The sequence below is a fragment of the Heloderma suspectum genome, chromosome 2 (genome assembly GCF_057233095.1).
Source record: "Heloderma suspectum isolate Gila_16-S chromosome 2, 16-S_ref, whole genome shotgun sequence".
Taxonomy (NCBI): domain Eukaryota; kingdom Metazoa; phylum Chordata; class Lepidosauria; order Squamata; family Helodermatidae; genus Heloderma; species Heloderma suspectum.
The window spans coordinates 384,281,734-384,309,053 of NC_139459.1; the positions used below are offsets into that span (position 1 = coordinate 384,281,734).

At 47.7% G+C, this 27,320-nt stretch overlaps 1 protein-coding gene across 1 annotated transcript in view; it reads left to right on the forward strand.

Annotated features, from left to right (window-relative positions):
* The first annotated feature begins 4,527 nt into the window (after positions 1-4,527).
* LOC146356396 (vomeronasal type-2 receptor 26-like) overlaps positions 4,528-27,320 on the forward strand; it is a 179,796-nt gene continuing 157,003 nt past the window's right edge. Inside the window, exons 1-2 of the mRNA XM_084830085.1 lie at positions 4,528-4,587; positions 6,745-6,852. Of these exons, the coding sequence (XP_084686211.1) occupies positions 4,528-4,587; positions 6,745-6,852 (168 nt within the window). The remainder of the gene's footprint in view (positions 4,588-6,744; positions 6,853-27,320) is intronic.

Sequence of the window (27,320 nt, forward strand, 5' to 3'; positions counted from 1 at the left end):
AAAAGACACTCCTAGCTGCAAGGGCCACGTGGGCCTGCAGGGACGATGGATCTAAGACTCCCCCCTGATTAGAAACCTGATATTTCAAGGGCTGCCCAGCCCCACCCAGAAGAGCCAATGAGCCTATCTCCTGGCCTTGGGAACTACTCACCCACAGGGCTTCCATCCTGTTCCAAATCCCCTCATTACTGCTCCCACTGACTTCATACAGATGTTGAGCAATACTGGGGACAAGATGGTGCCCTGTGGAACCCTGTAGCTCAATTGCCAAGGAGTCAAGGAATGGACACCGAGCATTACTCCCTCAAATCAGCCCCATAGGTACGACTGAAACCGCTGTAACACACTTCTTCCAAATCCCTTCTTACAGAGTCGATCCAGCAGGAAACCATGGTCCAGGGCATCCAAAGCCGATGAGAGATGGAGCAGAATTAGCAGGGTGGCACTCCCCTGTCCCTCTCTTTGTTTAGATCATCCAGCAGGGCAACCAAGGCTGATTCGGTCCTGTAACCAAGTCAAAACCCCACGTGGGTTGCTTTTGTACTCACGTTGCCCCTTCATTGGTTTAATTCTTAAATAAGGCACTGGTGTGCTCCCCAAACAGAATCTAGAACATAGTTGGGGGGTCCTAACCTCCATTGATTTTTTCCTGTAGTGTATCACTCTACAGCATTTTGAATGTGTGAAAAGTCCGCAGTGTTCCTCTTGGGCTGCAAGCCTGCACCACAAATGAAGCTTGAGATATTTTTGCACTCTCCCTCCACATATAACACTTCATAGTGACAGGCATTGAGTTAGATTCTGTCTGTCTGTCTGTCTGTCTGTCTATCTATCTATCTATCTATCTATCTATCTATCTATCTATCTATCTTCTGCCTTTTTTCCTCTTTAAGGAACCCAATGAGGGGTACATAATCCTCCTTCCATTTTAGCAACAAAATATTTGACCTTCATCCAGAAAACAAACTGACACTAAACTACAGTCTCTTACTTCACTTTGCTCCCTAGATCAGTTATGGCATTGTTACTCCGGTTCTTAATGACAAAAGTTAGTTCCCTTTTGTCTACCGGATGGCCCCGAAGGAAGAAGCCCAGTACCCGGGGATCATCCAGTTGCTCCTGTTTTTCCGATGGACGTGGGTCGGTCTCTTTGCTCCAGACACTGAGAATGGGGAGAGGTTCCTGGGTACCTTCACACCCCTGATGATCAGCAGTGGGATTTGTGTCGCTTTCTCCAAAAGACTACCACGAAATATCTTACATCATATATCCCAGATCGACCTTTCTTTCTTGGGGAAAGAAGTGAAGGTCATTGTTTACTATGCGGACTCCCACTATGGGTGTTTTCCGTTTATGTTTATACAAAGCAGACTTGAAAAGAAACCAACTGGGGCAAAACTCTGGATCACACCAGCTTTTCAGGACATGGACTTCAGCTTGTCTCATAGACCTTCTGAATTCCCATTCCTCCACGGTTCTTTGTCCTTCAGAATGAAGACTAAAATAATGACAAAATATGACTACTATGAGCCAAACTCCTCTTCTCAGGTACTGTTTTGGGATGAAACCTTTAAGTGTTTCAGCTCAACGCATGTTTTGTCCATGAAAATTTGGACAAGTTGCAGAGAGAAAGAGAAACAGGCAACCCTGCCCCAGGAGGAGATTGAGAGAACCCTGTCTCAGGACAGCTACGTTACTTATAGCAGCATCCAAGCTGTGGCCCATGCCTTGCATGCTGCATATTCATCCCGACCCAAGCGGATGCTGATGGTGGGTGAAGGAGAAAGGCGGGAATGTCAACAAAGGCTGCAGCCCTGGCAGGTATTCCCTTTTCCTTTGGCAACACCTCCAGAAAGACTCGTGATGAAGATAACCAAACATGGGTTAGAGCACATAATTGTTCGTCCTGCATGGCAGTGCAGGCAGCCAGTAGACCCTGTTTTCTGCCACTTTTACATGCTCAGGTAGCTTCCATCCTCTAAAACTCCCTTACAAACAAAGCCCCAGACCCATCGAGAACCAGTTGTTGTTTTGTGAAGCTCCGTAATGATACAATCTCTTGACTTTGCAGTGAACTTCATGTTTTTGTTGTAGATGATCCAGTGGGATCCATTTCTGTTGTCGCAGTCTTGTGAAGTGCACAAAGAGTTTGCACCAATGTGCACAATTACATGTCCTCCTAATAAAAGCAAGATTTGGAGGATAGGGTATGACCAGGTGTGTGCAGCCTGTGGTAAATAGGGATGTCACAAGCACCCACCTTCATCCAGGAGGCCAGCAGACTCCCCCCACCCAGCCCGCTTGTCCCCGCTCACCGAGCCATGTGGCACTGACAGAGCTGGCCGCCCAGCAGCTGGGAACAGCCCTGAGTTGTCACCATGCACATCCTAACCACTGTCACTATCTCCTCCTTGCAAGGAGGAGATGGCAAGGGTGGCTGGGGCATATACAGCACTGAGGCCTCGTCTTGCCCTGTTGGCTGTCAAGTATGCCCTTACCAGCTGGCATGGTCTGGATGAAGCCTCAGCACCCCAGCCTCTCTAGCCATCTCCACTTTGTGAAGAGACGGTGGCTTGCATGCTGGTCCCACGTGTGCTGAGGACTCCAGCAGTTAACCCCTGTGGAGGCAGGGTTGGGGCAGCTTGCTTGGCTGACCTTGCAAGGCAAGCTGGGAGGCTGGGGGGGGGGCTCTTGGAGCTCCCCCATGCCTTGGACAGAGGTGAGTCCATCCATCCCTATTGGTTAATGCATCCTGATGTGAGGGGTAATGCCTGCTGCTCCTAAGGGAGCCGTAGCGTGACCATTTGTTTTCAAACATTGTGTGGTCTCTGTGGTTTTGGAGAAGGCTGTGCACATCTTCGGGCTGAATCCCAAATAATGAAGCAATGTGGGATGCTTTGGAGGTGCCTCGCTGTGATCTGAAGTGGATCCGAACAGCACTGAGGTGCCCCAAAGTGAAGCAGCTCGTCGCCAAGGCTCCTCTGTCCCACTTGGGTCTTTGGAGGCATCCTTATGCCTTCTGAAGTGCAGACAGCCTGTCTCCAAAACATAGCAACCTTCAAAAGATATGGGAGGGGGAAAGGAGGGGGAGGGGGGAAATGGTGAGCCTTGGCGAATGGCAGCTCTTGTCTCCAAATGAGGGCTGAATGTAACCCAGCAGCCTCCAATCAGTGACAGTGGGGGGGGGGCAATACTGGAGTGGGTGCATTGGGGAGATCAGTGAGCTTTAGTTTCTTTGTGAGGGAGACAGCGCCCTGAATAGGTGATGCTTTTGGTTTATGATGTGTTGTTAGGGACATTTGGCTAAATCCATATGGTGTGTATGTGCTTGTACTTTCTTCCTTTCCAGTCCAACTATTCTTTTCTTTTCTTTTCTTTTCTTTTTTCTTTCTTTCTTTCGTCTAGGTTTAAAAAAAGATGTGATAGGCTACGTAAATCTTTACGTAGCCTATCATGGTTGGGGGTGGGTTAAAAAAAAAAAACGCGTACACAAATGGCAGCAGCTATGGCCGCTGCCATTTGAGTTCCTTCTTTTTGGCCGTCTTAAACTACGTAAATATTTACATAGACTATGACGGCAAAAATCAAGGGGAAAGTAAATAGCGTAGTGGGCGCTATTTGCGTCCCTTTTTCTTTTACCGTTTTAGCCTACATAAATCTTTACGTAGGCTAAAATGAGGAATCAAAAGGGGCCGGAAATGGCACCTGCTACGCTATTTACATTCCCCTTGATTTTCACCATCATAGTCTATGGAAATATTTACGTAGATTAAGATGGTAAAAAGAAGGAACGCAAATGGCAGCAGCTGTAGCCGCCGCCATTTGCGTACGCGTTGTTTTTTTGTTTTTTTTTTTACCCAGAGCCCTCCGCAGCCGGAAATCTATGGGACTATGGAAGGAAAAGACACAAAGGCTTTCTTCAACTACGTACGTGCATAGTAAAGGATAGAGGAAAGAAATGGTGGTTCAGCTATTAAATAAGGATGGCAAAATTATAACAGATAACAAAGAAGATGCAGAAGTGCTCAATTTCTACTTTGGCTAAGTCTTCTCCCAAAAGAGGGTCTATGAGCCCCTGGAAAAAGCGAAGTATAGGCTGAAGGGGCAGGATTGCAGCTTGAGTTCGACAAGCATATGGTCAAGAAACACCTCATTACTTTGAATGAGTTCAGATCTCCAGGGCCAGATGAACTGCATCCTAGAGTAATAAAGAAACTGGCAGAAGAGCTCTCAGAACCACTGTCTATTCTCTCTGAGAAAACATGGAGGATGGATGAAGTGCCAGATGACTGGAGAAGGGCTAATTTTGTCCCTATCTTCGAAAAGGGTAAAAAGGAGGAACCTGGGAACTACAGACCAGTCAGTCTGACATCAAGCCCTGGGAAAATTCTGCAGCAGATGATAAAGCAATCTGTCTGTAAGCACTTTGAAAACAATGCCGTGACTATTCAAAGCCAACATGGATTTGTCAAGAACAAATCCTGCCAGACAAATCTGATCTCATTTTTTGGTCACATCACCTCTCTTATGGACAGTGGGAATGCTGTGGACATCATATACCTCGTCTTCAGCAAAGCCTTCGACAAGGTGCCCCATAATGTCCTGATAGGCAAACTAGCTCAAAGTGGGTAGATGAAACAACTCTTAGAGGGGATCCACAGTTGGCTACAGAATCAGACACAAGGAGTGCTTATCAATGGGATCTTCTCCAACTGGGGATCATTAATGAGTGGGGTACTACAGGGCTCAGTCCTGGGCCCAGTGCTCTTCAACATTGTTAAGAATGACTTGGAGGAGGAGGTGCAGGGAATGCTGATCAAAGTTGCAGATGACACAAAATTGGGCGGGATAGCTAATACCCTGGAAAACAGAAACATAACTCAAAGTGATCTTAATAGGCTGGAATGCTGGGCAGAAAACAACAGAATGAAATTTAGTAGGGATAAATGCGAAGTTCTGCACCTAGGAAAAACAAATCAAATGCACAGTTACAAGATGGGCGATACTTGGTTCAAAAGAACTGCAAGCGAGAGGGATCTTGGAAGTGTTGTAGATCACAAGTTGAATATGAGCCAACAGTGTGATGTGGCTGCAAAAAAGGCCAATGCTCTTTTGGGCTGCATTAATAGAATTGTAGCGGAGGACAGGAAGGCCTGGCGTGCTTTGGTCCATGGGGTCACGAAGAGTCGGACACGACTTAACGACTGAACAATAACAAGCTTCCAAATTACGTGAAGTACAAGTTCCCCTCTTCTCAGCACTGGTTAGGCCTCCTCTGGAGTCCTGTGTCCGGTTCTGGTCAAGTTCACTTGAAGAAGGATGCAGACAAACTGGAGAGGGTTCAGAGGAGGGCAACGAAGAGGATCAGGGGACTGGAAACAAAGCCCTATGAAGAGAGACTGAAAGAACTGGGCATATTTAGCCTTGAGAAGAGAAGACTGAGGGGAGATAGGATAGCGCTCCTCAGGTACATGAAAGGTTGTCACAGGGAGGAAGGCCAGGATCTCTTTTCAGTCATCCCAGAGTGCAGGACACAGAACAATGGGCTCAAGTTACAGGAAGCCAGATTCCAGCTGAACATCAGGAAGAACTTCCTGACGGTTAGAGCAATATGACAAAGAAGCCAATGACCTAGGGAGGTGGTGGGCTCTCCCACACTGGAGGCATTCAAGACGAGGCTGGACAGCCACCTGTCAGGGATTCTTTGACTTGGATTCCTGCATTGAGCAGGGGGTTGGACTCAACGGTCTTATAGGCCCCTTCTAACCCTACTATTCAATGATTCTACCATCAACCCCCCTATCCTTCTGGGCCTTCTACACTTCTGGGCCTTCTACAGTGCACTCTATTTCCTCTGCTACCTGCAAGGGTGGTTTCAGAAATTAAGATTTGCTAATCATTCTTTGACCTCTTGAGCTGTGGCATCCCAGAGGGTATGTGGGCATCTCTGCCAATTTTATTTATATTTTGGTAACCATCTCCTCTCCATTGTTATCTGGCTATCTTCTTGATGTGTTTTGCAAGCATGCCATCCTCTGTGGCACGAAAGGGCTCCTGGCAGTCACTCCTGGTGGCCACTCCAGGGTCCAAAATAAGCACTTGGCCAGGGAGAAAGCCCATTGCGGTTAGAGCATTGCCTACAGTGGAAGGCAATCTACCCAGTGGACCCTATGGTCACAGCCTGGAAGTCCTCTGAAGCTTGTTGAAACCACCGGGGAGCCCACCAGATGACACCGTAAGTCACCTCAGGCTCCTTAACACTTTTGCAGAAGGGTGGTTAGTCGGGGTGGCTTACTAACAATGGGGAATGTGGTTTTCTCCCCCACATGACATGCTAAACCACCATGGATAGCAGAAATTCCTTAATCATCATGGCTTAGCATGACATGTAAACAGACCTGGTATCTTTATTATGACTAGGAACGTGAGGGCTTTGTTTTAAAATCTCTGCAGGTTATCAGGCATCTTTAGGTTAGTTCACTGATGGAAAAAAAAAATAGTCTCCAAGTCTCCGGAATCTGTGCAACTTGAGAAAAGCCAAAGCACTGTTAAATCCCATCGCATTTGAATTGATTGAAGATCTTCCTCTCATCCCTAGTTGTGACTGTGAAACCCCAAGGGGTGTTACTCTGTGCCCAGATGGGATGTGCAGATGGGAAGATTAGAGCTCAGAGTGATGAGGCCTAAGATATGGTCTATATTTTCATGATTTCTACATCCAGACCATTTTCTGTGTCCTTCTAGCTTCACACTTTCTTAAGAGAAATCCAGTTTTTTTCTAACACTTCCATGGGCGGGCTGCATCTGGATGAGACTGGGGAGCTGGCAGCTGACTTTGACATCGTGAATTGGGTGCTGTTTCCCAATGCGTCACGTGCAAGAGTGAATATTGGGAGTGTGGAGAGACAGGCATCTCCAGACATGAAACTCACCATTAACCGGGAAGCCATTGTCTGGCCTGGGCATTTTAATGAGGTAGGGGAAAGGAATTGTGTCCTATTATTGGCATGTGACATCTCTTAATCTCTAAGAATATCTGCCCTGTTCTGTGATTTTTTTCCAGGCTTCTAAACATGTGTTAGGCTCCATGGCTATCCAGTCAGTTAAACACAACTCCCAATTCATACTGAATTCAAGTGTCAATGTACAAAGCTGCTTCCAAAAACATGGGCTCATCTAACCCAGTATTGTTGACACTGACTGTTAACGGTTGTCCGGGGCTTCAGGCAGGAGTTACTCGAGCCCTATTCATTCATGCATTCATTCATTCATTCATTCATTCATTCATTCATTAAATTTCTTAATCGCCCATCTGGCTGGTCACCCAGCCACTCTGGGCAATGTTCAATGGTACAATTTAAAACAGTACATTAAAACATTATTTAAAAATACCCTAACCCACCCCAAATGCCTGCCTGAATAACCAAGTTTTCAGTGCGTGGTAGAAGTAGGGGTGTATGGACCCCACCTACCTGGGTCCGCTGGGGGGTCCACGGGTGGGGGGGAGGCTATCTGATCCTCCCCCCCAGAATCCTCCCTGGCCGGCTGGTCTACGGACGCAAATGGCATCCAGCATGGTGGACACCATTTGCATGCCTCCCTTTGGCTGTGATAGGCTATGTAAAAATTTACGTGACCTATTACGGCAAAAAGGAAAGGACGCAAATGGCGTCCACCATGCCGGACACCATTTTGCATCCACATGGGGCTGCAGACGGACCCAGCCAGAGCCGGTTGTGCCAGCCTGCCAGGCAGGATCTGGCTGGGTCGGACTGCACGGGATGGTGGGGTGGGGTGGTCCATTCTGCCACAGACTCTGTGGGGGGGGGGATTCTAAGAATCCAGCCTCATTGGAGTCGGTGGCGGAATTCTCCGCCATCCCTAGGTGGAAGCTCATTAAAGAGGGGGCATGGGTGAGTTCCGTAGGGAGGGAGTTCCACAGAGTGGGGGCCACCACAGAGAAGGTCCTCTCCCTCATCCTCACCAGCCTAGCTGTCCTGGCTGATGGGACAGAGAGAAGGCCATCCGAGGCTCATCTTGTTAAGCGGCCTGTCTGGTGTGACTGGAGGCACTCCTTGAGAGCCTAGGGTTTTAAAGGTCAAAACCAACACCTTGAATCTGACCCGGAAAACAACTCCTTCAGCACTGGAGTGATGTGATCATGCTGGTGGCTGCCTTTAATCAGGCAAGCCGCCGCGTTCTGCACCAGCTGCAGCTTCCAAACCATCTTCAAGGGTAACCCCATGTAGTGCGCATTACAGTAGTCAAGACGAAGGGAGACCAGGCATGTACTATCAATGGGAGCTAATGGTCAGGAAGGTAGGAGCCCCATCAGGAGATGCCAGGGATTGAACCTGGGACCTTGTGCATGTAAATCAGATGCTCTACTGCTGAATTATGGCCCCAGTATGGGTAGAATCAGATTGAGTTAAAAGAGGTGGTATGGATTCTAAGTGCAGAGACAAGGGGGAGACCATAAGAAGTAACACAATGCCCAGTTGGGGCAGCACACTTTGGAGCCAGAGTCCAGGTGAGATTTTGTGAGGAGATGCCCATCTTCCCCATACGTTTTGGGGAGCTATACTAGGATATCAGGAAAGCATTCTGGTTCAGGGTTGGCCTCTGCAGTTTGCTACACTAACAGCCCTGAATCTTCCTAAAAAGCAAAGGGTTGGAGCACAATAATGCCCCTCCCTTTCACACGCATCTCAGGGTTGTAGGAAGGGTGTGCGAGAACCCCTCTTGCTGAGAAGACACACGCACACACACACACCCCATCCCCAGGCCAATTTAGCATCTCTGCAATCTGAAAGAGCAAAATATCTCCCAGATCTGAACTTGGCCAAAGAAGGGCGAATCCATCACAGAGGACAAAGCTTTTACTGCACTTCCATCCCAGCTCAATGCATTTATTTCCCAGCACTGCCACCTCCATCAATAGCCAGGAAACAGCTTGCCTTGGTCCGCATCTGTCTCTACCATTTGGATTTCTAGTTCTTGCTGTTCCGTTGCTCTCTCATGGCTATCTCTCCTATCCCATTTGGACAGCACATAATCTGTCTGGGCTTTATTGCTAAACCCTGGTCTCCCGCCCACACCCATTTCCAGAAGACCATCATTATATTCGGATGGAGCAAAATTGGGAGCAATAGCACAGGAAGACTGAAGTTCCTCTAAATATGAGTAGTACAGATGTCATAAAGGAGGCTTGGGGGTGCCGGGTGGGCCTTCCTCTGAAGGCAATGGAGAGAGTTCTGGTGACCCCACGGGTGATAACTGGGGCAGGGCAGAGAGACGGCACCACAGCTGTTTTAAAAGTGCTTCTTTGGCTCACAGTCAGCTTCAGGATGCAGATTAAGATGCTGATCCATTTGAGGTCCATTACAATCTAGGGTTAGGGGAGTAAAAATTAGGGCTGTGCACAGCCCACCAGAGGTTGATTTAGAGGAGTCGAATCGGCCCGAACTCGCCTCAACCTCCCCTGAAGCTGGGTTGAACCACTTTAGGCTCCAGATCTGAAACAACATCTAGAGACCCGAAGCAGAAGGGGGGAAACACCCACTGAGAGTGACCCCCCCAATGCTGTTGACACTCCACAGAACCCCCACTCCTTACCTGGATCTGTCGGGAATGCCCGTACCCAGTGGCCTCAACAAGGGAGTCACCTTTTTTTTTTTCATTTTTAATGGAATTTCCTCTTACTAGAATAAGAACAGTCACCATTTTGAAAAAAATGGCAACTCCCTCCAAGAGAGCGATGGCTGTAGGTGATCCTCTGGAGACCAGGTAAGGAGTGGGGGGCTCACACAGCTGGGAGGGGTTGCTGTCCACATAGGGCTGAAGCACCCCCAAAGCTCTTCAGTGTGATGCAACCGATATTGGAGTGCTTCGGCCCAATCCTGACCTGCTCCGGAACTGCACCGCTTTGGACCAACGCACCCAGACATGTTAGGGATTCAGGGTTCAGACTGAAGCGGTCAACAGCCCTAGTAAAAACGGCACCTTCCACATCACTCTTGCATATGTTGTCTTAGAGCATCTGATGAGGCCTCCTCCAAGTGGCACAGCCAGCTGTTATTTGGCTGGTGGCAATTGGCAGGAAGGCCTTTTGTGGTGTGGCAACATCCCTGGAGGTCGTGGTCTGCCATGAGTCTGAAGCAGGAAGTCCTTTCGGTTTGAAGAGGCCTTTTTATTATTTGAATGGGATTTTCAAATTGTGATACTTTAGCATTTACTTGTTTATTTTTACGTAGTGCTTTTATTCATTACATTTGATGTATTCTGAGGTTATGTACAGTGGAGGCTAGTGGCTAGGGGTGTACGAAACCCCACTTACCATGTTCCGTTGGGGTCCACAGGTGTGGGGGAGGCAATCCGGTCCTCCTTCAGGAATCCTCGAGGGGGGGAGGCGATCTGGTCCCCCCCCCCCCGGAATCCTCCCCGGCTGGCTCCGCTCTGCGGCAAGGACGCAGAGCTGCCGGCTGGGGCTTGCTGCAGCCAAACTTCCGGCCACTGCTGGGCCGCTGCGGCCGCAAATGGCAGCTGTCATAGCGACCGCCATTTTTTCCTTGCATTAGGCCGTGATAGGCTACGTAAGTATCTACGTAACCTATCACGGCAAAAGACAGGGGCGCAAATGTCGTAGCAGCTGCCATTTGCGTCCTGGCCTTTTGCCGAGATAGCCTATGTAGATCCTTACGTTGCCTATCACAGCTTGGCAGGGACGCAAATGGCAGCTGGCATAGCAGCTGCCATTTGCAGCCGCAGCCCAGCAGCGCCGGAAGATGACCAGGAGCCACCGCCCGAGCCGTTACTGCCGGGGCTAGGTAGGTCTGTTCTGGGGGGCATTACGGGGGGTGGCGGGGGGTAGTCCGTTCCACCACGGACTCCGGGCGGCTGGATTCATCCAGCCTCACTGGAGTCCGTGGTGGAATTCTCCAACACCCCTACTGGTGGATCTGATTTTGGCGGGTCTGTGGATCCATTCTGGGTTTTAGTCAGAACCATCCAGAACTATAAAAGAGTTATCATGGTGTTGAACATATTTGGGGGATATAAATCCATCATGTACCCCACTCACTGTCTCTAAATCCACCAGGTACCCCAACCTTCTTAACATGCCTTTCCGTCTCCAGCTGTGCCATGAGGCTTCCGATCTTCCTTTGCCTTCTGCCCTGCCACTGAAGATCAAAATGGGGAAGAGGAGGGAGTCTTTCCAATGGTGGTGCCCATCCTCCCGCAAAAAGCTCATCTCCCTCCCCTTATTGTTCACCGTTATTGCGTTCACATGTTTTGAAGCTTGTTCCTGTACTGCTGTTGCTTGTACTTTCTGTGATTCTAGGATTGTCTTTTAGTTTATTTCAGTGTCATACCTTTTCCCCTCCAGTATTTATATTGGCTTGAGTACATGTATAGTATAGGTGGTATATATGTACATTTTGAAACAAACAGACCAAAAACCACCATGCCATGTTGTGATGCATAAATAGTGCTTCTCTGAAACAAGGACCTGGGTTCACGTCTCTATTTCACTTAGGGTCACAAGTGAGAGAAACCCTGTTGGGTCCTGTCTAAATGGTAGGACTCATATCCATAGGCACAAATATTCATAACACTGTTTTCCTGGATACTCCTTATCTTTGTTGCTAGACCGTGCCTTGGTCCAGGTGCACTGAGAGTTGTTGCCCTGGATATGCAAAGGAGGTTCAGGAAGGAAAGCCACCATGCTGCTATACTTGCGCTCCATGTGCGGAAGGAACCATCTCCGTTCAGGATGGTAAGTGAGATCAGAAGAATGGTAGTTCCCTTGGGTAATAGGGCAACTCTTTGAATATGCCGAATAGTCTCCAGAGCCCAATTTTAATTCTCTCTTCTTTTCTTTTAAACCCCTTGAGTAAAACATTCCATGAGCAGGTAAGAGAAGAAGGCTTGATGAATGACTGTTGCTCCTAGTGTAAAACATCATGGGAATTCTTTATGGTCATGGGCCATTCACTACTGCTCAGCCTAAAATACCTCATGATGCCATTCTAGTACGTAGCCATAGCGTGATTTTAACTGTGATAATTGTTTGGATGTGCAGACTCAAATGCATTTCTATTAACACATTAAATATTCATACGTCTTTGAACAGATGCTAAAGACTTTTTTGAACTCGGATCCCTACTTGGCTTCAGTTTTTTTTTTAATTATTATTAATATCCAACATTAATCCCTAAAGTGAGTGGAAAGAAAAGACGATGGGAGTGAATCTCTGGGGTGCAAATCGGGGAGGGGTTAATACACACTGTTCCTGGTATAAATCATGCCCCCTCCCCCCAAAAATCACTCTGCTCTTTCCATGATTGGGACAGGGCAGTATGTACAGACAGGGTGGGCCTTTGCCCATTGTATGTAGAGAATTGTCTACACTGTGCTGCGATCCCATGGCAGGCAAGCAAGGGGTCCCTGGCAGAAAAGCAGATGTGAAAATGGTACAACCCCTACTTTCTGGTGATCACAGTACTCCCCTACCCAACGTTGATTCAGTCTTCCATTTTTTTAAACCTCTTTAGTAAATCTTGATTAAATAATAAGAAAGCTTCATGGACATTTCTTACTCCAGATATCAGACTTAACCAGGAGTCCCTGGAGCACCATTTTGTGGTAGAATGGTGGGACATAAGTTGAGTAAATGAGCAAATCACAAGCCACTCAGCTACCAGGCAACTTAACATGCCTTACAGGATGATTATGAAGATAAGAACAGGATAACCTCACAGACACTCCCTTTCCCTGAACACTGTTGGTATAAATACACTCACTTTTCCATATCTAAACCAGGCAGGAAGCTGTGTTTATTCCAAGTCAACCCATCAATCCATCTAGCCCACTCTTCTCTCTTCTTTAGGGGTGGACGAAACTCACTTACCCGTCCTTGAAGTTTTTCGCAGTGGGGGGGAGGCGCTTCACTGCTCCCCCCGTGAAGTTCAGGCCAGGGAGGGGAGGCTTCCCGCCTCGCCCAGCTGAAATTCAGGCCAGGGAGGAGGCGCCTCGCCTCGCCCAGACGCGAACTCAAAAGTTTTTTTTAAAAAAAAAATAAACGCCCCCGTGATAGGCTACGTGACGATTAACGTAGCCTATCACGGCTAGATCTGCAAAGTCAGCCATGATAGGCTATGTTAATCGTCACGTAGCCTATCACGGGTGACTTTAAAAAAAAAAAAGCGCGTACGCAAATGGCGGCCCCCATAGGGAGCCGCCATTCACGTTCCTTATTTGGTCACTGTAGTCTACGTAAAGATTTACGTAGACTACAGCGACCAAATAAGGAACGGGAATGGCGGCTCCCTATGGGGGCCGCCATTATCCGTACGCGCTTTTTTTTTTTTTTAAAGTCACCCGTGATAGGCTACGTGACGATTAACATAGCCTATCATGGCTGACTTTGCAGAGCTAGCCGTGATAGGCTACGTTAATTGTCACGTAGCCTATCATGGGGGCGTTTTTGTATTTTTTTCTTTGATTGGAATGGCGGCGGCGGCAGCCGGTCGAAAGACCGGCTGCCGCTCCCGCCCCGGACGAACACCCGCCGAACCGGCGGCCGGACCCGCCGCCAGGTGGGACATTTGGCAAAGGTAAGTCCTGTCCCAGGGGCGGTGCGGGGGGCAGGGGGGGTGCAGAGAATTTCTCCCCGAAACTTGTTCGGGGGGCCGAACACGTTGGCGCTCGGCCCCCCGAAGTTTCGGGGAGAAATTCTCCGACATCCCTACTCTTCTTCCTTGACTGACAACCACTCTGTAATGCCCCACAGAGACAGCTTTCCTGGCCCTGCTATACTAAGGTCCTTGTTTGGTGATGAGGCCATAGACTGAAACATCTGGTCACAAAACAGGTCCTCTGTGAGGGAATGTTTCTCTCTCTCCCTGCCCAACTGCACATTTTTTCTAGAGGTACCGTTGATGTGAATCCTGCTGAACTCACTCTCCGTCTTCTCAGATGCCGATCATTGCATCAAGTGTCCGGAAGATCAGCATCCAAACAAGGACCGAGATCAATGTGTCCCCAAGGAGATAACCTTCCTCACCTATGAAGAACCTTTGGGCATTGTCCTGATTTCCTTTGCTCTATTTTTGTCCTTATCCACGGGGTTTGTATTAGGAATCTTCATGAAATACCAAGAAACTCCAATAATCAAGGCCAACAACCGGGACCTCTCCTACATTCTCCTCATCTTCATCATGCTTTCCTTCTTGTCCTCCTTCCTGTTCATGGGGCGGCCCAGGAAAATGACTTGCCTTCTCCGACAAACGGCCTTCAGCATCATCTTCTCAGTTGCCGTTTCTTCGGTGTTGGCCAAAACTATCACTGTGGTGTTGGCTTTCCTGGCCACAAAACCAGGGAACAGGGTGAAGAGATGGCTGGGGAAGAGTCTGGCAACCTCCATTGTCAGTTCTTCTTCTAGTGTCCAAGTTGTCATCTGCACCATCTGGCTAGGGAGTTCTGCCCCATTCCCTGACTCTGACATGCACTCCCAGCCTGGACAGATCATCCTGCAATGCAACGAAGGGTGTGTTGTCTTCTTTTATTCTGCCCTTGGCTACATGGGCTTCCTGGCTGCCATTTGCTTCACTGTGGCTTTTCTGGCCAGGAAGCTGCCTGGGGCCTTCAATGAAGCCAAGCTGATCACCTTCAGCATACTGGTCTTCTGCAGTGTTTGGCTGTCCTTTGTGCCCTCCTACCTGAGCACCAAGGGGAAATACATGGTAGCTGTGCAGGTCTTCTCCATCTTGGCCTCCAGTGCTGGATTGTTGGGCTGTATCTTCATTCCCAAGTGCTACATTATTGTACTGAGGCCTGATCTGAATAGAAAGGAGCATATTGGGTTTAAAACAATCTAGCACATCTGATCCATAGAAGTAGAGTTGTGGAAGAACATTTGGTGTAAGTTTGGAGGAGATACTCGTTTGTTGAGATCATAGATAACAGAGCCTTTTGATGTGCTTACAGCTTCATTTCTACAGTTTCCATCTTGCTTTTACAGGAGACAGACAAATCTCAGCCTTGGGACAATACTCTGCCAGTGACTAGGGATGGCAGAGAATTTCTCCACGAATCTCGGGGAGGCCGAATGCCAATGGATTTGCCAATTGTTGGTGAAATTCTCCCCCCCGCCCCCCATCCGGGATGGGACTTACCTCCCTCGAATGTCCCTCTCGGCGGCAGCGGCATTTCGGCGGTGTTTCGGCGGGGGAGTGGGCGGCAGCTGGTCTTCCGACCGGCTGCCGCCGCTGCCATTACAAAGTGAATGTAAAAAACAAACTAACACACACACGTGATAGGCTATGTAACGATTAACGTAGCCTGTCATGGCTAGATTTCTAAAGTCAGCCGTGATAGGCTACGTAAATCATTACGTAGCCTATCACGGGTGACTTCAGGGAAAAAAAAGCGCGTACGCAAATGGCGGCGCCCATGTGCGCCGCCATTTGCGTTCCTTATTTGGGCCTGGGGTGTCTACGTAAAGATTTACGTAGACTACGGTGAAAATAGCGCTATTTGCGTTACCCTTATTTTCGGGGCATCCCACCGTGGATGCCCCGGAATGGAGCAAGGTAAGTGTTTCGTAACCCCACTCACAGTTCCAGATTGCACCCACAACACTGACACTGATGGCTCCTTTCTGGGCAAGCAATTCCTGAAGGGCGTTTGCAAGGACAACAGGACTCTAGGATGGGCTTCCTGGTCTGCACCACTCAAGACTGCACAGCCGCAAGGTCCCAGTGCAATTGTGTTCAGGGTGCAAGGCTCAGTTTACCCTCTGATGAGCACTTCATGGTCCAATGAGACTCCAAGCTGCGGGCAGGCAGCTGTATATTTTTGACACCGGGGACACCACTGTGGCTCGCCTGGAGCGACAGAGAACAGTACACTGGACTGAACTGCCCCTTGCTGGAGTCACTCACTAACCTACTACTCAATGTTTACCCATGCACTACTGAGTACTACCAGCATGTGAGTGAAATCCTCGAGCACGAGAACACAGCTGCACTTGCTCCTGGGCATGCACCAATGGACATATCTCTGTGCTTCCATCACGACTGCAGAATGGTGAACACTATGGCTCACTCTAGATGCTATAATGTTGCCCATGTCTCTGAAATTGCTTCTGTGTTGTCAGCTTGGATGGTTTTCCTCTGGCTGATGGTTGTCTGCCTGCACCTCTCTTCTGCAATGGATAACTCCATGTTGCCATGAGTCATGTGCGCTCATTGGTAAACCTTAAGAATCAAGTGATTCTTGATTTTCTGGATCTTGCCTCTTTTGTGTGAGTTTTTCGAATACAGGCCAGGCCAGGCTCACCTTCCCCCTTGCCAACCAGAAGACGGAGCCAGCTGTGTGACTTCTCGCAAACATGTTGTTCTCCAGTTCTTCAGCTCGCCTCGAGGCACTCAGAGAATACATGAAGTCGCAGATGTGAAGCTTCCCCTTATCATTATCAAAAACCTAGTGGTCTGTTCTGATTCCTGCCAAAGCTCAAGAGATGTTTTGCTTTCTGTTTTCCTTGGAGACCAATCAAGTCAGCATCAGAGTGAAAAGCAGCTGCAGGAAACCTCTTGCACTGTGCCTGAAAAGCTGGGTGCATAAAATGGCTGCTGTGCTCCCAAGAGCTCGGGCTCAGATTTCGGACAAGCTGAGATGAACATGCCTGTGCCGTAGCGTAGTACACCCCCCCCCCCGCCGCCTGCAGCTCAGAATTTGACGTCTTTGTAAAGAGACTGCAGCATCGATCTTGCAAGACATTCTCTCATCTTCTGATTAGCTGGCTATGGAGGTGAAAGGAACAGTCACAAAGGAGAAACCGCAACAGCCAGGTAGACCCAGAATGATATCATTGCTGCTGCTGTTGCTCCTGCTTCCTTATGCAGCCTGTCAAGTGCAGAAGACAAAATGCCCGAGGAGTCTGAACAAAGAGCAAATGTTAGGATCCTATTATCACCGGCCAGGAGAGTACCTCATTAGTGGAGTCCTCTCTTCTCAGTATTTTAGGTGTCAAGAACCATACATTTTCTCAGAGTCCCCTTTAGCCCGGGTTGTCACGTAAGTAATGATGATTTAATGCTTGCAAGCCCGCACTGCAGTTGTCCCCATTGACTGGACACTCTCCATCTTTTCTGGTATCTCTGGTCTCCCTGGTAAGTCGCTCTCCTGACATTTGCCCCTTTGTTCTTTTTGAAGAAGAATTAGGAGCTCCACTAAAGTAAAGGCACCATTTAGTCCAGTACGATCCCATATGACTGGGTTCCCTTGCATTGTTTCATCCAAAAGAACAAACACCCTCTTTGCTCTTCAACCCTGTGATGAGACAGGCTGGAGCTAGGGCGGTTCTTTCTTGGAGGTAGTCTAAATGCAAATGACCCTACACAGGGTCCCCCTCCAGTATGATTATGGTGCCATAGTTGTGGCCCTGTGGTAAGGGTGGGCACTTTTCTTCCTCATCCACTACAGTACTTGACAGTAAATCCTGCTGCACTCAGTGGGATTTACTTCTGAATAAGTGAGGTCCACCTCTCTCTCTCTCTCTCTCTCTCCATATATATATATATATATATATATATATAAATGTGTGTGTGTGTGTGTGTGTGTGTGTGTGTGTGTGTCTGTAATAGGCATTAGACCCATTCAAGATAAAATACAAGACACCACATCAGGACACAGGGATACAGTTTCTTCAGTTTAGCGAATACAGTCAATCAGCTGAGATACGCATGGTGATTATAAAATAATTAGCCACCTCTTTGGTAATACATGGGACCTTATCCCAAAGACAGAGAATGACCTATCTTTCATCAGAATGCCTTGGGAAGTTAGTCAGCAGAGGATACAGGATATGACCTCTCAAATCAGAATAAAAATTACAGTATAAGGATATGTGTGTCAGAGTTTCAGGGACTCCTGCCTTACACAGACATGACCTGCTTTGCTATGGAGTTTCCAAAGGAAAGGAAAGCTTCCTCCTGTGCAAGCACCGAGTCATTGCTGACTCTGAGAGGGACGCCGCTTTTGCTGGCATTTTCATGGCAGACTGTGTGCCTTCCCCAGTCGTGACTACCTTTCCCCCAGCAAGCTGGGTACTCATTTTACCGACCTCGGAAGGATGGAAGGCTGAGTCCACCTGAGCTGGCTACCCGAGACCCGGCTTCTGCTGGAATCGAACTCAGGTCGTCGGGAGAGTTTCAGTTGCAATACTGCCGCCTACCACTCTGCACCACATGAGGCTCTGGAGTTTCCAAAACCTGCCCCGAAATGCTACTGTTGGTAAAACATTGAGTCTTGCATTGCATGAGTGAATGCTGGATGGGCCTGTTTATTCTGAGGAGACATCAAAGAAGAGGGTGAAGTAACAGAACTAGGCAGCATCACATGGGGTCGCTGGGGGAACAGGTTCTGCTGGGCTGGACTGTAGTTCCTGTTATTCAGTATCATAAAATCTCTGAATCAAGACTTCGTAAGCCTGGGGTTGCTCAGGAATTAGAAGAGATTCAAGCGAAACACCAGTTGAGTTTGTTTTATGTTTTCTGCATAGATTCCTAGAGTGGACAAAAGGCTTATTGGATGGTAATTAACCAAAGCCCTTGGTCATCTTTTTTGGTGATCTGTTCATTTAGGTTATTAGAAATAGGAGAATAAGGAATCTTTATAATGTGTCTCCAAATTTTCTCCATCTATATCTGTGTATATCAAATATACAGTGGCAGATTATTGGCACCGAGCTAAGCCTCTTGCAGTACTAATAGGTACACCTATTTTTTTTTTCTTTTCTCCCATCCCCCTTAATAGAACAAGGCTCAAGACTATTAACATCCTTAGTGCTATTAAGACTGATTACTATTCCAGAATGGCTGAGTGGCTGGTGTGGAAATTCTTTTTTATTTGAGTGCCGGCTTAAAATGGGGTAAAAAATTAGAAATGCTTTATAGTTTTCTGAGGCATATTATATTCTACACCTTCTTCCTTCCTAAGAGGACAGACTGTTTTCCAAGAGACACTGTACAAAGAGGAGAAATGATCATCCAAAATAGCCCATGTAACTCAAGTGGGAAAGAAATCCAGACAAAATCTGTCAAACTGCTGGAGCTCACCTATCAATATTTAAACTGCTGGAAAAAAAGCAGTTTCTTACAAGTTCTACCGCAAAATTGCCATAGACCATCCTCAAATACACTTCTCCTCCACTATGAAGATTCAGACTGGTCTGCTGAGGCATTTCCTCAATATAAGAAATAGCATCTACTCCCCCCCCCCCACAGCCTCTGGTTATAAAAGAATACGATTCATCCAGTTTTCTCCTCCACAACTGGGATGCCACAGGAGAAAAGGCCCTTGTCTTAGTAGCCACCCACCTTGCTTCCTTTGGTGGGGGCGTCTGGAGTGAGACAGCTAAAGCTGATCTCAGGGTCTGGGCAAGTGTATATTGGAGGAGATGATCCTTCAAGTAGCAAGGAGAGGTGCTGAGTGGGGGCAGATTGAGCATTCGGGGACACCAAGCTGAGCCGAGGGGCTGTGTTTTTTGAATATACTGTCTGCAGTGAGCTAAGATGGCAAAAGCAAGTGTCTGAAACCCTCCTTTCAAGGCTCTACAGGTTGTGTGAGTACTGACTGGAAAAATGGTGTTCCTTCTAGAAGCGTTAAAGTGTGTTTTGTTTTCAGTTTCCACTTTGATGTTATTTCCAGTAGTTAAAAATGAATGGGACACAGCTATTTAGTCATTCATTCATTCATTCATTCATTTCATTTCATTTCATTTCATTTCATTTCTATACCGCCCAATAGCCGAAGCTGTCAGGGCGGTTCACAAACATTAAAACCAAAGAGCACACAATAAAACAATACAAAATATATAAAACATTAAAACCACAGTGAATAATACAACCAGAATAAAACCTAGCAGCAGAGCAGGGATTTAAAATACAGATTTAAAACAGCAAAGCTAAAAGTCTAAAGAGCTAACAGGTTAAAATGCCTGGGGAAATGAAAAGGTCTTCACCAGGCACTGGAAAGAATACAGTGTAGGTGCCAGGCAAACCTCACTAGGGAGCTCATTCCACAGCCAGAGTGCCACAGCCAGAAAAACCTTTCTCCTAGTAGCCACCCGCCTCACTTCCTTTGGCAGGGGCTCACGGAGAGGGGCCGCTGAGGATGATCTGAAGGTCCGGGCAGGCACATGTGGGAGGAGGCGATCCTTCAGATAGCCTGGCCCCAAGCCATTAAGGGCTTTGAATGTTAATACCAGCACTTTGAATCAGGCCTGGAAATGGACTGGCAGCCAGTGCAGCTGGAAAAGTCCTGGTGTAGTAGAGCTCATTGGCCAGTCCCAGTTAACAGTCTTGCTGCCCTATTTTGGACCAGCTGAAGTTTCCGGACCATTTTCAAAGGCAGCCCCATGTATAACGCATTGCAGTAATCCAGACAAGAGGTTATCAGAGCATGGATAACTGTAGCTAGGCTCTCTCTGTCCAGATAAGGGCGTAGTTGGTATACCAGCCGAAGCTGATAAAAAGTGCTCTGTGCCACTGAGTTTACCTGTGCCTCAAGTGACAGTTCTGGATCGAAGAGCACCCCCAAACTGGGAATGTGATTCTTTAGGGGGAGTGCAACCCCCTCCAGAACAGGTTGAATATCACCTAGCTGGGCAGACGAACCACCCACTAACAGTACCTCCGTCTTGTCTGGATTGAGTTTCAGTTTATTGGCCCTCATCCAGTCCATTGCCATGCCCAGGCCCTGATTCAGAACAGCCACTGCCTCACCTGGGTTTGATGAGAAAGAGAGGTAGAGCTGGGTGTCATCCGCATATTGATGGCACCTCAGCACACCCCTCTGGATAATCTCCCCCAGTGGTTTCATGTAGATGTTCAACAGCATGGGGAATAAAATAGAGCCCTGTGGAATCCCATGGCAAAATTGCCATGGCAGTGATGGCACAGAGCAATAATCCCCCAGCACCACCTTCTGGAGTCAGCCATCCAAGCAGAACCACTGCAGTGCAGTGCCTCCAACTCCCAACCCAGACAACCTGTCCAGAAGGATACCATGGTCGATGGTATCAAAAGCCACTGGGAAGTCCAGGAGAATCAACAGGGTCACACTGCCCCTGTCCCTCTCCCAGCAGAGGTCATCCCACATTGTGACCAAGGCAGTTTCCATTCCAAAACCAGGCCTGAAACCTGATTGAAATGGATCTAGATGATCTGTTTCATTCAAGAGTGCCTGGAGCTGTCCTACAACCACCAGCTCAAGCTAGGGGTGCACGAAAGTCACTTACCTGGTCTCGCAGCTTTTCGCGGTGGGGGGGCGCTTCGCGGCTCTCCCCCCAAAGCTCAGGCCGGGGTGGAGGCTTCCCGCCTCGCCCGGCCGAAATTCAGGCCGGGGAGGAGGCGCCTCGCCTCGCCCGGCCGCGAAATTAAAAGGTAAAAAAAAATAATAACCCCCCCGTGATAGGCTACATGACGATTAACGTAGCCTATCACGGCTAGATCTGCAAAGTCAGCCGTGATAGGCTACGTAAATCGTCACGTAGCCTATCACGGATGACTTAAAAAAAAAAAAAAAAGCACGTACGCAAATGGCGGCCCCCATAGGGAGCCGCCATTCCCGTCCCTTATTTGGTCGCTGTAGTCTACGTAAACATTTACGTAGACTACGGCGAAAATAAGGGCAACGCAAATAGCGTTGCCCTAATTTTCGCCGTAGTCTACGTAATCTTTACGTAGACTACAGCGAACAAATAAGGGACGGGAATGGCGGCTCCCTATGGGGGCCGCCATTTGCGTACGTGCTTTTTTTTTTTTTTAAGTCACCCGTGATAGGCTACGTGACGATTTACGTAGCCTATCACGACTGACTTTGCAAATCTAGCCATGATAGGCTACGTTAATCGTCACGTAGCCTATCACGGGGGCGTTTTTTTTTTTAATTTCCTTTTATTGGAATGGCGGCGGCGGCAGCGGGTCGAAAGATCGGCTGCCGCCCCCGCCCCTGACGGAGACCTGCCAAACCGCCGCCGCGACCCGCCGCCGGGAGGGACATTCGGAAAGGTAAGTCCAGTCCCAGGGGGGGTGAGGGGGTGGGGGGGTGGAGAATTTCTCCCCGAATCTTGTTCGGGGGGCCGAACACGTTGGCGCTCGCCCCCCCGAAGTTTCGGGGAGAAATTCTCCGCCAACCCTAGCTCAAGCACCTTGCCCAGGAAGGGGATGTTGGCCATTGGCCTATAATTGTTAACATCCTCCGGGTCCAGGTTAGGCTTTTTCAGGAGTGGTCTGATTACTGCCTCTTTTAAAGAGGCCAGCCTCACTCCCTCTCTCAAGGAGGAATTTACACCCGCCTGGACCCAGCCGAACATCCCCTCCTTTTTTGATTTAATAAGCCATGAAGGGCAAACTTTTCTTTGAGGCAACCTTCCCTAGCACTTACAACTTCAAACACTGTAAACATTATTACTATGTAAGTAATAATAAAATAAGTGTTACTTTTATTTATACATTCTGAAACAGCACGGATGTGAGGGCACTGTTCATCTATCACTTCCCCTCCCCATATCACTCACTTTTAAGTCTCTGTGGGTGATATTCAGTAACAAAACCTTGCAAAGCTAAAAGAGAATTGATTTAAAGATAATTTGGGGGAAAGGAGAGAGTGAAGCTAAACTCAAACCAGAAGGGAAATCCCTTGAAACACATAGACCTATAAAAGCAGGAAGAAGCAGACCTGCAGACCCGTGCATGAGCATGCCCACACAGACACACGCACGCACAGAGAAGATCTGAAATTAGCATTTCCTCAAAGCATTTACTTACTTTTAAATACCCCAGCTTACTTTACTATCATTTGATTGGTCGGTACATACCCACTAAATGTCTGTCAAGACATTTTTTTCCAGTAGATATCCCTGGCAAATTGGGGAACTTTTTTTTTAAATGGCTGTGACCATATTGATTTCCCTCTCAAACACCAGAAAATATGGCATGATGCAGAAAAGAAAATGAAAACAAGGCCTACAATGGCTGCAGGTTTTCTCCCCTTCCTCCTCAACATCCAAAATCAAAAAGTGACAGGAGATCCTATTGACTTGCATACAAATTAAAAGGATTATTTTTTAAATAATCCTTTAAATAATCCACTACATGAGGAATAGGAAATCATCAATGTTTTATACTTAAAACAAACCCCAAAAAAAGTTTTGTTTTTTCTCCACAAACTCAGATCCAAAAAAGGTTGCTGGTACAAACTCTCGAAGTCACTCTGGACAGAGAGAGGGGTTTGCATGTTTGCTTGCTTGCTTTTTCTCTTTATACTGCTGTTTCTCTCCCAATATTTCAACAGTAGTCCTGGAAATTTCCTGGCATGTAAGCCCAACACTTCTTCTGGCACCTATAAATTTCAATAACATTGGAGAAACCATTCTGAATGATACCCCACCCCTATTACGATTTTACATGATGGAATGATTGTTTTTACTGATAAGCCTTAACAAAAGACACACATGTGTGAGTGTGTGTGCGCGTGTGTCTGCCTGCGCGCGAGAGTGAGAGAGAGAGAGAGAAAGAGAGAGAGAGAGAGGAAATCTCAATCTAAATATAGATAGACAGGCAGACAGCTGGATACTTGATGATCCTTGAAATCTGTCAACATCTCCTCTCAAGGAATGGGGTATAAATATCTTTCCTTCCATCAGGTAAATGGATACTCAATTCCTTGCAACATGGCTAAGTTTGCTGCCCCTACGAACTTCCAAACCATTATGTGATGATCGGCCCTTCTGAGATTTAAATTGCATGACAAAAGATTATAGGGGCACAACAGAAAGAAGCATATTTGTTTTCATTCAACAGAGAATGACAGTATGAGGCATTGAATTGTATTCTTATTTATTGTTTTGCAGTTTGCAACAATCAAGGTACTGGCATGTCCTGTCCTTCATGTTTGCCATTCAGGAGATCAACCAGAACCCCAGGCTCTTACCCAACATCACCCTGGGCTACAACATCTACAAGTCCTTCTTCGAAGGAAGAGCCACCTCCTATGCCATGCTGCAGCTCCTTGCTGGGGGCGAAAGCAACATGCCACATTACAGCTGCGGGAGGAAGAAACACCTGCTGGCTGTTCTTGAAGGGGCTGAATCTGACCTCTCCCTCCATATATCATCCATGTCGAGCATCTACAAAATCCCACAGGTGTGAAGTAGGATGGGACAAGAGGCCAGGTGCATAGAAAGGGGAGCTGAGCACTGGTTTGGTCAGCTCCCCTTGGTCAGCTCTCACTCTTCAGTCCCTGTGCCTCCTGGTCATAATGCTTCTCTGGAGTGTGTGTCGGAGGTGAGTTGTGGCAGTGGTGGAGCTCTGGGATGGGAGGCTGGGCATCCAAAAATGAAGCTAGAAGAGGACCATAATCAGTTCTGGCTTCAGGTGTTGGAATGACAGCAATGGTCAGCTGCCTATCATTTTCAATGACACATTTAGCAATCATCTTAGAACCCAATCAAATGGCTCCTAGACATGTGCTAGATGGCCACAGCAATTTTTGGTTTCTGGCAACCACACCTCTGAGCTCGGTTGCCAGAAATCACACTCAAAGACACACACCCCGTCCCCTGTAGCTGGCACCAAAAGAACCCCTCTGCTCATAAGATGGAGCATGGAGGGACAAAAACAGGGCATTCCTGGGGGCAGAGATGGGAGGAGATGACGGAAGCTGTACTGGACAGCTTTCTATGTGACCCCCAGCCCTGTTCCTGCCCCTTCCCGATGCCTCACATAGATGCATGAAAATGTCCATCTAAGGCAAAGTTCAGCATGGAGGGAATCCCCTTCTATGCACTGGTTCTGCCCTGCATTGGATAGGAGGTTGCCTCTGACTTCAGCGGAGGTCTGAGTGCCCGTCCGTCGCTACAGGATTGCACCTTGAATCATGTCTCGAAAGGCATCTATGCAGACATTACAGAAAACGGTAGTGGCTGACAGGAACGAGAACCCTCTCCAGCAGTTTTTGCAGCTCCCACATGATCACTGCCATGATTCTGCCCCAGAAGGTACGATGTCACCCTTCTCTCTGTTGAAGGCACAGCTCTGTAGGGCATTTATTTATTTCTGCATTTATTTATTTACATTTATATTTCACTCCACATCTAGACAGATTCCAGAGTGGTGAACAATAAAATATACAAGATAAGATAAAAGAATAAAACTCCATGTTAAAAATTATGAGAGAGAGAGAGAGAGAGAGAGAGAGAGAGAGAGAATTACAATACAACTGTGCCTGTTCATCCAAGGATGGCATACTGAAATAAAGATGATTTCAAGGAACAGCACCGTGTTCTTGCCTGCCTGACCTCCAGAGGCAGGGAGTTCCAGAGAAAGGGGGCCACCACACAGGAGGCTCTTCTCTGGGTGAACTCCAATCAGCCATAAGTCCATGGGGAACCACCAGGAGCATTCCCCCTGATGAGCTCAGTAATCAGGCAGGTTGGAAAGGGAGAAGAAGATCTTGCAGGTATTCTGGTCCCAAGTTGTTTAGCTCTTTGTACAGTAGTACCCCCCCCCAAATCTGACCTGGTATCAAATAGGCAGGTAGCGCAGCTCCCTCAGCAAAGGTAGCATGCTGAAGAGGGTCAGCTCCCGACAACAGCTGAGCTCCAGAATTCTGAACGATCGCCAGCTTTCAGAGCAGCCATGAGGGCAGCCCCACATAGAGTGCATGGCAGTAATCCAGTCTTCAGGTTATTAGCACCTGTACCATGGTGAACAAGCTACCCCACCCAGGAGAGGCCGTAGCTGGCAAACCAGCTGAAGTTGGCAAAAGACACTCCTAGCTGCAAGGGCCACGTGGACCTGCAGGGATGATGGATCTAGGACTCCCCCCTGATTAGAAACCTGATCTTTCAAGGGCTGCCCAGCCCCACCCAGAAGAGCCAATGAGCCTATCTCCTGGACTTGGGAACTACTCACCCACAGGGCTTCCATCCTGTTCCAAATCCCCTCATTACTGCTCCTAGTGACCTCATACAGATGTTGAGCAATATTGGGGACAAGATGGTGCCCTGTGGAACCCTGTAGCTCAATTGCCAAGGAGTCAAGGAATGGACACCCAGCATTACTCCCTCAAATCAGTCCCATAGGTACGACTGAAACCGCTGTAACACACTTCTTCCGAAGCCCTTCTTACAGAGACGATCCAGCAGGAAACCATGGTCCAGGGCATCCAAAGACAATGAGAGATGGAGCAGAATTAGCAGGATGGCACTCCCCTGTCCCTCTCTTTGTTTAGATCATCCAGCAGGGCAACCAAGGCTGATTTGGTCCTGTAACCAAGTCAAAACCCCAAGTGGGTTGCTTTTGTACTCACGTTGCCCCTTCATTGGTTTAATTCTTAAATAAGGCACTGGTGTGCTCCCCAAACAGAACCTAGAACATAGTTGGGGGGTCCTAACCTCCATTGATTTTTTCCTGTAGTGTATCACATTCACTCTACAGCATTTTGAATGTGTGAAAAGTCCGCAGAGTTCCTCTTGGGCTGCAAGCCTGCACCACAAATGAAGCTTGAGATATTTTTGCACTCTCCCTCCACATATACCACTTCATAATGACAGGCATTGAGTTAGATTCTATCTATCTATCTATCTATCTATCTATCTATCTATCTATCTATCTATCTATCTATCTTCTGCCTTTTTTCCTCTTTAAGGAACCCAATGAGGGGTACATAATCCTCCTTCCATTTTAGCAACAAAATATTTGACCTTCATCCAGAAAACAAACTGACACTAAACTACAGTCTCTTACTTCACTTTGCTCCCTAGATCAGTTATGGCATTGTTACTCCGGTTCTTAATGACAAAAGTCAGTTCCCTTTTGTCTACCGGATGGCCCCGAAGGAAGAAGCCCAGTACCCAGGGATCATCCAGCTGCTCCTGTTTTTCCGATGGACGTGGGTCGGTCTCTTTGCTCCAGACACTGAGAATGGGGAGAGGTTCCTGGGTGCCTTCACACCCCTGATGATCAGCAGTGGGATTTGTGTCGCTTTCTCCAAAAGGCTACCACGAAATATCTTACATCAACTATCCCAGATCGACCTTTCTTTCTTGGGGAAAGAAGTGAAGGTCATTGTTTACTATGCGGACTCCCACTATGGGTGTTTTCCGTTTATGTTTATACAAAGCAGACTTGAAAAGAAACCAACTGGGGCAAAACTCTGGATCACACCAGCTTTTCAGGACATGGACTTCAGCTTGTCTCATAGACCTTCTGAATTCCCATTCCTCCACGGTTCTTTGTCCTTCAGAATGA